General features: G+C 43.1%; 1 protein-coding gene across 4 annotated transcripts in view; it reads right to left on the reverse strand.

Moving 5' to 3' along the window:
* Positions 1-12168, reverse strand: part of LOC137524552 (BTB/POZ domain-containing protein KCTD5) — a 70786-nt gene that overhangs the window by 11834 nt on the left and 46784 nt on the right. For 2 of the 4 annotated variants that reach the window (XM_068244549.1, XM_068244550.1), the window contains exons 4-5: positions 10673-10768; positions 8177-8293 (exon numbers count right to left, since the gene is read on the reverse strand). In XM_068244549.1, the coding sequence (XP_068100650.1) occupies positions 8177-8293; positions 10673-10768 (213 nt within the window). The remainder of the gene's footprint in view (positions 1-8176; positions 8294-10672; positions 10769-12168) is intronic. The other 2 variants (XM_068244551.1, XM_068244552.1) reach the window with 1 other exon arrangement.

A 12168-nucleotide genomic window follows, 5' to 3' on the forward strand; every position in this document is an offset into this window, starting at 1 on the left:
CACGGAAACAAACATGACAGCCCTCATGTCTCTCACCTCAGGTTCCTTTTAAAGAGCAACTGTCAGGCTGCAGAAGCTAATTTAAACCTCTATTCTCCTGTGTTAAACAGTTTAGAAGGAAGCCAAAAAGCCATTAGTGAAGATAAAAATCTCAGTTACCTTTGATGTGGGCTTATCAGAAAAGCTGTTAGACCTAAGAGGACGCAAGCCGCATACTATACTGCAAAGCATTCTGGGGCCCTCCCCTCGGCTGCTAATGAGAGGTTACAGCAGCTTGTAATCAGTCCAGCGCGTAGCACTGATAAATCTCTGGGCAGAGTACACTGCAGGAGTCAGCTATTGTTCCTAGCCACATGGCTCATTAATATTCACTGCACACTGTGTTATTCAGTACGAGCTCATCTGTGATCAGGAAGCAGGCAGGACATGAGGACACATTTGACAGACAAACATGGAACCTGCCATGAGCTGTCAGGAGCATCAATCTCTGCATATACTATATACAAATTCTGTGAAATCCAAACGTGGACAGTGAAATGCATATGTAATGTAAGTACAGCCAATCTTTAGCTACTGATATATGTGTTTATTTATACCTAACAGCTCCTCTAAGGACATTTAATTAAAAAAAAAAAAAAAAAAAAAAAAGGAACTAAAGGTCTGACGCTTATGGAAGCTGCCATATTAGTTTCCTTATAAACCAATACCAGTTGCCTGGCAGCCCTGCTAATCTTTCTGGGCAGTAGAGCATAAATCACAATCTTGAAAGAAGCATACAGCTAATAGTGTCAGATTTGTCATAGACATCTGATCGGCATGCTTGTTCAGGGTCTATGGCTTAAAGTATTAGAGGCAGCGTATCAGCAGGACAGCCAGGCATTGTGCATTATCTTATGCTGGGAATACACTGCTCGATTCTGAGCCATTAATAGACATTTCAGATATGTCAGATCTCCCGCCTGATCGTTTCGCCGCTGGATTTCGCATTGAACACAATGGAAAAAAAGATAAGAAACACGAATGGAAGATGAGAATTGACTGCGGAATCGAGCGGCGAAATGATCGAGCGGGAGAATCGAGCAGTGTATGCCCAGCATTAAAGGGACTCAGAGCGCCTCTCATGGGCATGGCTTTAAACCAGACGACTTCCAACAAAGTCATGCCATGTCTGGAGGAGCCCCTTGCCATGGCCATGCGTGTCACTTCCTCTTCCTGCTTCATTCAGTGATGCACTTCTCTAAGACAGTGTTTTTCAACCAGTGTTCTGCGGCACACTAGTGTGCCGCGGAACGTTGCCTGGTGTGCCGTCTTCTCCCCCTCCCGCCCGTCCCCGCGGCCGCCGCTGTTATTACCTTAGCAGCGGCCGCTCTCCCCTCTCCAGCGCATGTGTTTATTCTAGCAGCGTATCTCCGGCTGCTCTGTGTGATGCGGAAGGAGGCAGGGCTCGGTTACCATAGTAACAGCGATACATATCGCCGTTACAGGAAGCCGCTGCCCTGCTTCCTTCCGCATCACACAGAGCAGCCGGAGATACACTGCTAGAATAAACACATGCGCCGGAGAGGGGAGAGCGGCAGCTGTTAAGGTAACAGCGGCGGCCGCGGGGACGGGCGGGAGGGCACTATACTAGCTATACTGGGGCACTATACTAGCTATACTGGGGCACTATACTAGCTATACTGGGGGGCTATACTGGGGCACTATGCTGGCTATACTGGGGCACTATACTAGCTATACTGGGGGCTATACTGGGGCACTATGCTGGCTATACTGGGGCACTATACTAGCTATACTGGGGCACTATACTAGCTATACTGGGGCACTATACTAGCTATACTGGGGCACTATACTAGCTATACTGGGGCACTATGCTAGCTATACTGGGGCACTATGCTGGCTATACTGGGGCACTATACTAGCTATACTGGGGCACTATACTAGCTATACTGGGGCACTATACTAGCTATACTGGGGGGCTATACTGGGGCACTATGCTGGCTATACTGGGGCACTATACTAGCTATACTGAGGCAACTAAACTCCCTACACTGGGGCAACTAAGCTAGCTATGCAGCCGCACCCCAGCCCCCCCCCCCCCCCCCAATAGCCTGCTGCGCACGGCACTGTCCACTAGGTCGCGCAAACAACCGGGGGTTGCGCAAACAACCGGGGGCCGCATCGCCCCCCCCCCCCCCCCCCCGTTCCCCGGAGAAAAATTTCGTCAGACAGTGTTCCCCGGGCCGGAAAAGGTTGGGAACCACTGCTCTAAGAGAAGACAGGGGTGACCCAGAAGTTATAACAGCCAAGATGGCAGCCACAATTTTTAAGTTTAAATGAAATGAAAACTATTTGGTGTAGAATGGGCATTCAGGCATTGAATGAAAGAGGAGAGCACAAGCTACAGAAAGGTATGCATCTTTAAGTACTTTGCTGTACTGGTCGGAGACTTAAAGACATACCCATGAAAGGTGCTCGGTGTTCCTTTAAAGCGGGAGTGTCACCGTAATCAAATTTCAACAGCAACTGGTCTGAGTGTATTAAGTGATAAAGACGCTAATCCTGCATTCAAAACTTTCTGCTGTTATGATTTGGAGTTATCACATACTTAACCCTCCTGGCGGTCTATGAACTACTTTCACCTCCTGGACGTACTAGCTACGTCCAGGAGGCCATGTGCGCGTGCTCCCGCGGCCGATCGAGTGTGCGCTCCCGCGGCTCGTTAGCCAGGCAATCAGTGAATCTGGCTATAGTGCCCGATCACCGATTCCTCTCCCCTGCAGAAAAAGCTTCGCTTTTGCTGGCTCTAGCGTCCCTCTAAGCGTACAGGTTACACTTAGAGTGACGTCATTTAAACAAACTCATGGCTGCCATCTCATGGCCAAAAAGTAAATCCATAACAAAATGTAAAAAAATAAATAAATACCTATACAGAAAAAAATGACTTTACATCCCACCTTCCCAAAAATACCCAAATAAAAGGTTTAAAAAAAAAAAAAAAAAAAAGTAAATATTTATCTAAGGGTCTAAACTTTAAATATCAATGTAAAGATGAAATATTTCTATTTTTTTATTTTAAACTTGTAAATAGTGATGGATGCAAAATGGAAAAAATGCACCATTATTTCAAAATAAAATATTGTCGCCATACATTGTGATAGGGACATAATTTAAACGGTGTAATAACCGGGACAAATGGGCAAATACAATATGTGAGTTTTAATTATGGAGGCATGTATTTTAAAACTATAATGGCTGAAAACAGAAATAATGAATGGTTTCCGTTTTTCTTATTCTTCCTGTTAAAATGCATTTACAGTAAAGTGGCTCTTAGCAAGAAAGCCTAATTGGTGGTGAAAAAAAACAAGATATAGATCAGTTCATTGTGATAAGTAGTGATAAAATATAGGCTAATTAATGGGAGGTGAACCGCCAGAGGGGTGTGCAGTTTTTTTTTTATCTTAATTTTTATTTTTAAATCCCCCCCACCCTGCAAATCGGCCCAGCAGGGCCTGAGAAATCCTCCTGCACTGCTTACTGCGTTCGGGGTTACCGCCAGGAGGGTTAAGGAGCACTGGCCCATTAGTAGTCAGTGCCAAACACTTGCATGCTTGGGCTTATTTTAATCTATAATATATTCCTCCTCTTACCTTTATTTTCCTGCCAGCTGCCTATCTGAAACCCGATCCCCCTACTCACTTGTGTTTACAAGCAAGGCTGAGGCGAATCAGCGATTGGAGGAGAAAAAAAAAGTAAAGGGCAGTAATGACATCAGGATTTAGCCTCAGCTGTGGGCAAAAGACATGGCCCCCACCAGGAATAGAATTCTCTTCATTTACTATATAACATGTATTGTACTGTCCACGTTTTGATTTCAGTGAACGTTATGCAAGTAGATCAAGTATTTATCTGCATAGGTGTTTGTTTCCTTGGCATAGTATGGCTAATACTACTGCTTTAAAGAAAACAAACAGGTCAGCTTCCATATCCCACTCACCTCGGGTTCACTTTAAAATAACTATAGTAAGAGGGATATGGAGGCTGTCCATTACTTTTAAACAATGCTGATTGCTCAGTTTTCCTGCCAATCCACTTGGCTTTATTCCATTTGGGAGGAAAAAACCTGCTTCTGAAGTTAGCTTAGTGCATCTGCACACATTTTAAAAATATGTGGCTGTGGATAATGGCTTAGGACCACTTTTGGAATGCTACTGCTGTGGGTAGCAGGTATGAGACATTCTACATGGTGACAACAGGATCATAAACCACAAGTTATGTAAGGCTGGGAGTTTATCACATGGCAACATTTTTACTGCTGGCAGGTGATGTCTGAGAAAAGAAATTATGCACTTTTGGCAGTTGGAAACAGCGGTTATCACACTGTGGGAGCCTTGCTGCATTGGGAAATGTCAGCACCCTGGTGCTGACACTGTGGGAGGGGTTTCACCACAATATCAACTATACAGAGCCACCTGAAGGTCTATATGAGAAAAGGAAGAGATTTCTCATGGGAAAGGGGGATATCAGCTACTGATTGGGATGAAGTTCAATACTTGGTTACGGTTTCTCTTTAAAAAGGGGAGAGACACACACACACACACACACACACACACACACACACTTTGCTCGCTGTCTGAAAGCATTAACATTCAGGTATGCAACTGATGGTTTTTCTCCAGCTGGACTATAGAGTCCCTCACTGATAAGGATTTACAGCCATAAGATACTTTCCTGGCAGAGAACTAGACATCTGACAGAAAATAAAAATAGACTTAAATTTTATAACCATAAAAGTGTGGGATATTTAAAAATCATTTGAGTAGGATAGGTACAATGGTTTAGCTCTGTTTATATTCACTTATAAAGTTTCACTTTAAAGGGAAGGTTCAGGGAGGGGGATTAAAAAAATAAAAATAAATTTCCACTTACCTGGGGCTTCCTCCAGCCCGTAGCAGGCAGCAGGTGCCCTCGCCGCCGCTCCGCCGGCTCCCGGTGGTCTCCGGTACCCGACCTGGCCAGGCCAGCTGCCAGGTCGGGCTCTTCTGCGCTCCATTTCCTGGGACTTCTGCGTCCCACGCCGGCGCGCTGACGTCATCGGACTGCGCAGTACAGCCCGGTGGACGTCCGGGAGCCTGCGGAGCGGCGGCGAGGGCACCTCCTGCCTGCCACGGGCTGGAGGAAGCCCCAGGTAAGTGGAAATTTATTTTTATTTTTTTAATCCCCTCCCTGAACCTTCCCTTTAAGGCTACTACATGAGACAATCACTCACTGGCAAATTAACCTCCCTGGCATTATGGCTTTTAGACATTAAATCTTGGGGCAGAACGGTGGCGTAGTGGTCAGCTCTCTCGCCTTGCAGCGCTGGGTCCCTGGTTTGAATCCCAGCCAGGGCACTATCTGCAAAGAGTTTGTATGTTCTCTCCGTGTCTGCGTGGTTTTCCTCCGGGCACTCCGGTTTCCTCCCACATTCCAAAAACATACAGATAAGTTAATTGGCTACCTCTAAAAATTGGCCCTAGACTACAGTACTTACACTACATAATAGAGATATGGCAATGGTAGGGATTAGATTGTGAGCTCCTTTGAGGGACAGTTAGTGACAAGATATATATACACTGTACAGCGCTGCGTAATATGTCGGCACTATGTAAATACTAAATAATAATAATAATAATAATAATAATAATACTACTACTAATACTAATAAATCTGGAAACCTTTTTCACAAAAACTTTTAGACCCTAAAAACCAGAAGAAAAACAGATGTCTGCAGCAGCTCCTGCATGAAACTCACTCAGGCATGGGGATTACCCCCCTGTTCTGCGGCTTTCCATCCAGAGCCCGACTCGGGATTACCGTTTAGGTTATATATGTTTTATCTTTAACAGTTGATGTGCTAGTCAGGCTTGACTAGCCCCGGAAACGCCAATATTTATTCATTAATATTCAGCTATACAGGACTGTTTCCTGTAACCACCTGAAGAAATCCCTGCCACGCCCAATAAGAACCATGCAATCAGCAAGGCAGCAATGTCTCTGCAGATAAAAGCAAGGAATGTTAAAGGTTGGCAAATTCCGGTGAAATAATGGACTGAAATAAAAAGGGGGCTGTTCAAAGTTTAATGGAAAGTGGTTAGAACCAGATTGTCTCCATCAGAAGCCAAACAATTTTTCTTGGAGTCTAGATACTTTATATTTCAATGATAAAGCCAGTCTGATTATTCCCTAGGAGGAAACCAGATCAGCTCAAAATGGTTGGCCACTGGGCTTTCCTAATACATTACTAGGGATGGTTAATTAAAAGTAAGGAATTTCAAGTTTATGCAGAATTATGCATTTTTGAAAGCCAATTTATTCAGCTTAAAAATTAACCAAGCAAATCCCATCTTCGCATTGTGCGGACCTTCTTCACTGTGTGTTGCCAGCAGGACTGGCTAGTCCTGGTCCAGCACTGCTCATACTCTGTGGAGTGACTGGAATATAGTCGTTTCAACCCTTATTCTGTCAAATCCATCTCAGCTGCATCTGATCAGCACCTTTTCAAGTTGCAGGAATTAGCATTATTTTCACAATTCTGCATCAATTTTGAATTGTGCTTCTCATTAATCTTCCCTATACATTACTTTGAAGGACACCTAACGTGAAATATGGAGGCTGCAAGATTTTTTTCAAATAATGCAAATTGCCTGGCTGTTCTGCTGATCCTAAGCCTCTAATACTTTTATAGCCTTAGAGCATCTGATCTGCATGCTTGTTCAGGGTCTGACTGAAGTCAGACTGGATTGGCTGCATGCTTGTTTTAGGTGTGTGATCCAGATACTCCTGCAGCCAAAGAGATCAACAGGACACCAGGCAACGGTTATTGTCACTGGTATAAATAAATATGGCAGCCTCCATATCCCTCTAATTTCAGGTGTACGTCTAAGTTCTAAGCCAAGCCTGCACCTACCTACCTACCTACCTACCTACCTACTTTATAGCCTAAAGGCCCATACACGTCGGATTTCCGCGGACGGGTCGTTTGAACGTCCCGTTGTTCGCCCGCTAAATCGGGCGTGTGTACAGGCTGTTCGCTTGATAAGGGTGAGTTTGAGCGATCCACCCGGCGGATCGCTCAAACTCGCCCTTATCAAGCGAACGACAGCCTGTACACACGCCGGATTTAGCGGGCGAACGATGGGACGGTCAAACGACCAGTCGTTCGCGGAAATCCGACGTGTGTATGGGCCTTTAAGCTCCTAAACTGACCAATATCATGGACCATGCTAATGGGTAAAGCAGCCAAGCAAGCTAGATTGTCTAGGTCTGGTAATATCCTGGACCAGAGCCATTGAGAAAAGTAATCAGCTGTAGATATTCCCTCAACTTTAGCAGTGCAATTAAGATCATCATTTCCTGTTCAGTGAAAGGTTTATAGTTTAGAGTTATTTCTATTGGGTTCTGCAAGTCAATTAAACCAATGCCAAAGAGAAAAAAAAAAAAAAAAAAAAAAAAAAAAAAGCGAAATAAGGGAACAAAACCACCCACGCAGGGAACATTTTAGAAGCAAATTTTTCAAGCAAACTTAATAGTTTAAGAGCAGTTTGAGCCTATATTTATAGTGCTGTACACACTAGAGATGGTGCAAATTCCAAGGTTATGCATATTTCATACAGCTTCAGAAATGGATCAGTCAAATACTGCATATGCATTTTCAAGCTTGGTAAATTTACATAAAATTGGTATCCACTCAGAAGTATTTTCATCTCATTGCCCATGCTCTAGTGCACATGAAGATTGTCATGCCAGCATCTTAACAAGGTGCAACCACCAATAATGCCAGTATACAGCATTACTGGCAATTGCTACAACCAATAATGCTAGTATACAGCATTACTGACATTGACACTAACACTTAACTTAACGAAGAGAGATTAACAAACAGGAAAACATTACACACCATCTTCATACAGAAGACAGAACATGGGATGAAAAGGAGGAGGAGCCATACCCAAGCATAGCGAGGTCAGCATTAGCAATTTCAGCAACACATAAAACATGCTGGTCTCCCACTGAACGTCTACTCACAGTTAGCAGCACAGTACATAAGGCCATGCATGTGTACATAAGAGGTATAATAAAAAAGAGGTATAAAAACAGAAAGGAAGACTGGGAGAGCAGTGTGCAGTATTGGACACACCTCGCTGCTGAATTTCTGCCGGCTGGTCTCCTCCCCTTTCACTTCCCTCGAAACAATGAGCAGAAACTCTGACTGATGATCCCGCCCGCATCCATACATGGAGCCTACGCTGACAAACTGCAACCACAGCAAACACATAGTAACCACACTGGACAGAGCATATCTCACCATAAAAAATATACAGCAGTCAAAGTAATACTTATTCTCGACAGTTTGACATGGTTTCTGTTAACCTGCCAGCTACAATACAACAAGGGACTAGCAAGCATCTCCCTCCCAGCACTTAGAAGTCTGCTTGTAAAGAACAGTCTTACTGCAAATACGGCAATTGCTGCTTCAGTGTTTCTAGACCTTTGACAGTTATTTCTGTGGTATATTACAGTAGAATTGTAATCATTTCTTAAGTATTAAGGGCTTTTATGGAAAATTAGATGAGGCTTATGCAAAAAGTCTAAGGCTGGATCCACACTAGAAACGCTTTTGTGAGCGCTTGCAGAGTTAAAAAAAAATAAATAAATAATTTCTCCCATTCATTTTTATTAAAATTGTGGTAAAGATAATGTAAAAAAAAATATCACAGCGGTCGAATATTTTGCGGCAATTTTTACCGCGATTTTAATGAACGTGAATGGAAGCGATCAAACCTAAGCGCTCACAAAAGCGCTTCTAGTATAGATCCGGCCTAAATGTGTAGTTTTGGTCTAATTTCAAGACCTCTGCAATTCACCCTGGAATGCTGCCAACTTCTGGGCAAAATTCTGACAGATGGCAACCCATTCTTTCATAATCAATGCTTTGAGTTTGGGGATTGGTTTGCCTACCACCTCGAGGACTGACCAGAAGTTCTCAACTGGATGAATGTCTGGCTTTTTCTGACCATAGACCCAAAATTTCAATGTTTTCTTTACCAAGCTACTTTGTTTGCACTTTGCCTCTTCAGGTATGATGGAGCACCACGCCGCAAGTCCATTGTTTATCCAACCAGCCAATAACATTTTGTTGAAGTTGCTGTTGGAGGACATTATGGTACCATTCTTTATTCATGGCTGTGTTCTTAAGCAAAACTGAACAAGTCTGCTCCCTTGGATGAGAAGCAACTCAAAAATTGTCCCATGATGCTATACCATTGGCATGAAACAGGACTGTTGTAGCATTCAGCTTTTCTTCTCTGGACAAACTCGGAAAGGGGCTTCATCCAAAACCAAAAAAATTACTCCAGTCCTTAGCAGCCCAATGCCTGTACTTTTTGCAGCCTTTGAAAAAAAAAAAAAAAAGTAGTCTTTGCGCTCCTTCCTGACACCAGGCCATCCTCCAAAAGTCTTTGCATCAATGTGTGCAGATGCACTCACGGCTGCTTGCTGCCATTTCTGATCAAAATTTTACACTAATGGCAACCCGATCCTGCAGCTGAATCATCTTTAGAAAATTGGTCCTGGTACTTGCTGGGCTTTCTTGGGTGCCCTGAAGCCTTCACAACCATTCACCCTCTCCTTGAAGTGTTTCAACTATATTAATTAATTGGATGAAGTTTTGTAGCAGCCAGCAGCCTGTGAAGCCCTTTTTATGCAACAAAATGACTGCATACCATTTTCTTGTAGGCAACCATGGTTGGCAGAGGGAGGATTTCAAGCATCACCCTTTTAAAGCATCCAGTCTGCCATTTTAACTCCACTAACAGGACTGAATGATCTTCAGCCTTGTGTTCAGTCTCACCTGTGTTAACGAGAAATCTCAGCAGGTGCTTTTGTGGCAAGGCTGAAACGCAGTGGAGATTTTTTTTGGGAAATGTGTCCATTTTCATGTCAAAAGGAGGATTTTTCTACTTCTGTTATGATGGCAATTTGTATGTACTCCAGAATGTTATGAAGAATAATCAGATGATTTGCAAACTGAGTAAACCAGTATTGGTGTCAATCTCAAAAGTTTTGACCATTTCTGTACACTATAGCATTAGAAATGCTCTGTTGCAGGCCATTCTAGCCATAACCGTGTGCCTGGAGAATGAGGAGTAAGCCATACAGTCCCTGTATGTATGAAAGCGCTCTGAAGGACTAGCACACAACATGATTAGACTAGTCAGTCTTGTTACATTTTAACCCTACACAACCATTAACACACTTTTAGCACAATTCTTTGCGCCAAACTAAATGGAGGAGTCCTTGGAATGCTACAAAATCAGAGTATACCTTATTGTAATCCCTACAGTAAAATACACCGTTACATAAAGCCAAACGGGGCCCTATATCTCCCAAGGCACACTTGAACACTTGATCCCTACAAAGGTCTGAGGCTCACACATACCATGAGGGTGTTCTGAAGATCCCAAACTGCCAGAGAACCTACTGCATTTACCAGCAATGAGAGTGGATAGTTTGCAGGGAAGATTTGTAGCAGGATAATGGATTTGAAATCTAATCCAGAACAATCAGGGGGACCTATGAATGACTTGAGAAATCCTATGCATAGCACATTAGAACATTCGGCTGCTTTTCTTACCTGCTCAAACTTCCAGCCATCTGACATTGTGGAGACCATCTGCGTGAGCTCCTCTTCCTGACACTGCAGCACTCTGTAAACATGTTTAACTGGCACCTGAAGAAAAAAAAAAAAAAGTGTTAATAAAAAAAAAAAAAAACATATATAGGTTTTTTTCCTCAGCCACAAGGCTTGCATGTTTTACACTGTACAGCTAGGACTTCAACCGCAATCTGATCAGTTACTGTAGAATATTGTGGCAGGAAAAAGGCTCTTCCCCAGCAGTCCTTAAAAGGTAACCTTAACAGAGGGATACGGATGCTTCCTTTTAAACAATACCAGTTGCCTGGCAGTCCTGCTGATCTCTTTGGCTGCAGTAGTGGCTGAAGCACACCTGAAATAAGCATGCAGCTAATCCAGTCTGACTACAGTCAGAGCCCCTGATGTGCATGTTTGTTGAGGGGCTGTGGCTGAAAGTATTAGAAACACAGGATCAGCAGGAGAGTCAGGCAACAGGTATTAAAAAAAAAAAAAAAAAAAAAAAAAAAATTCATATCCTTCTCAGTTTAGGTTCCCTTTAAACACATCTCATATCCAGCTAAAGCTGTGGCAGAACTCTAAAGCGCGTCTATGTAACCATTTTGCATTCCGTGGTTTTACCTCTTAAGATTCCTGACAATTTTGGCAAATCAGCTGTGTCACAATAACTCTCCCCCCCCCCCCCCCCCCCAATTACTTGCCATCAAAGTAATACACTTTTTTTTATAGGACAATCTAGGCTTTCTTTGGATATTTTTGTTACCAAGGCTTTAATTGTAGACTTTCTATAAAAAAGTACTTGGGCATAAATGCAGAACAACATTTTTCCGTTTTACACCGTTTTAAAACTGTGGCACTTGAGAAAGTTACAAACACTTCAAAACAGTTATCTTGTTCCGGTTCAAAGAATACCCTACATGCCATATTTCATTACTAGTTGGGACTGTGGTGTACCATTATCGCCAACTCGTGGGTTTGTAGCAATTGGATCCGATTGCAAAGGCGCACAGTGCTGTACAGATACATTGCTAGGCTACAGTCACTAAATTTATTTATTTTTTAAACTGTTGAACTTCTGTTTTACATGTGAATGACTGCTAATTTATTCATTTAAATGAGTGCACGCAGGAAAGGTATGGGAGCGCTTGCACGCGCACAACAGCAGTGGCATTTTCTCCCAAACTTTGAAGGGACCCTGGAAGGAACAGGTACCATATAAAGTAAAGCTGGTTATATATTTATAGATTGCCACCAAATATGGCAAAATGACACACTGCACATCCTATCTAGTCCATACTATTGGACATTTTGGTGAAAGATTCACAACAGAAGAATGTACCTTTACACTAAGCTTTCATAGGGCACACAAAATGTGCGCCAATCAGTTTGAAAAAATGTTCTGGTGAATCTGTGGGAACAGTTTCAAAGTGTGTCGATAAGATCTGCAAACAGTACAGACTAGTGGTGACTCCGTTCTG

This window comes from Hyperolius riggenbachi, chromosome 7 (genome assembly GCF_040937935.1).
Source record: "Hyperolius riggenbachi isolate aHypRig1 chromosome 7, aHypRig1.pri, whole genome shotgun sequence".
NCBI lineage: Eukaryota > Metazoa > Chordata > Amphibia > Anura > Hyperoliidae > Hyperolius > Hyperolius riggenbachi.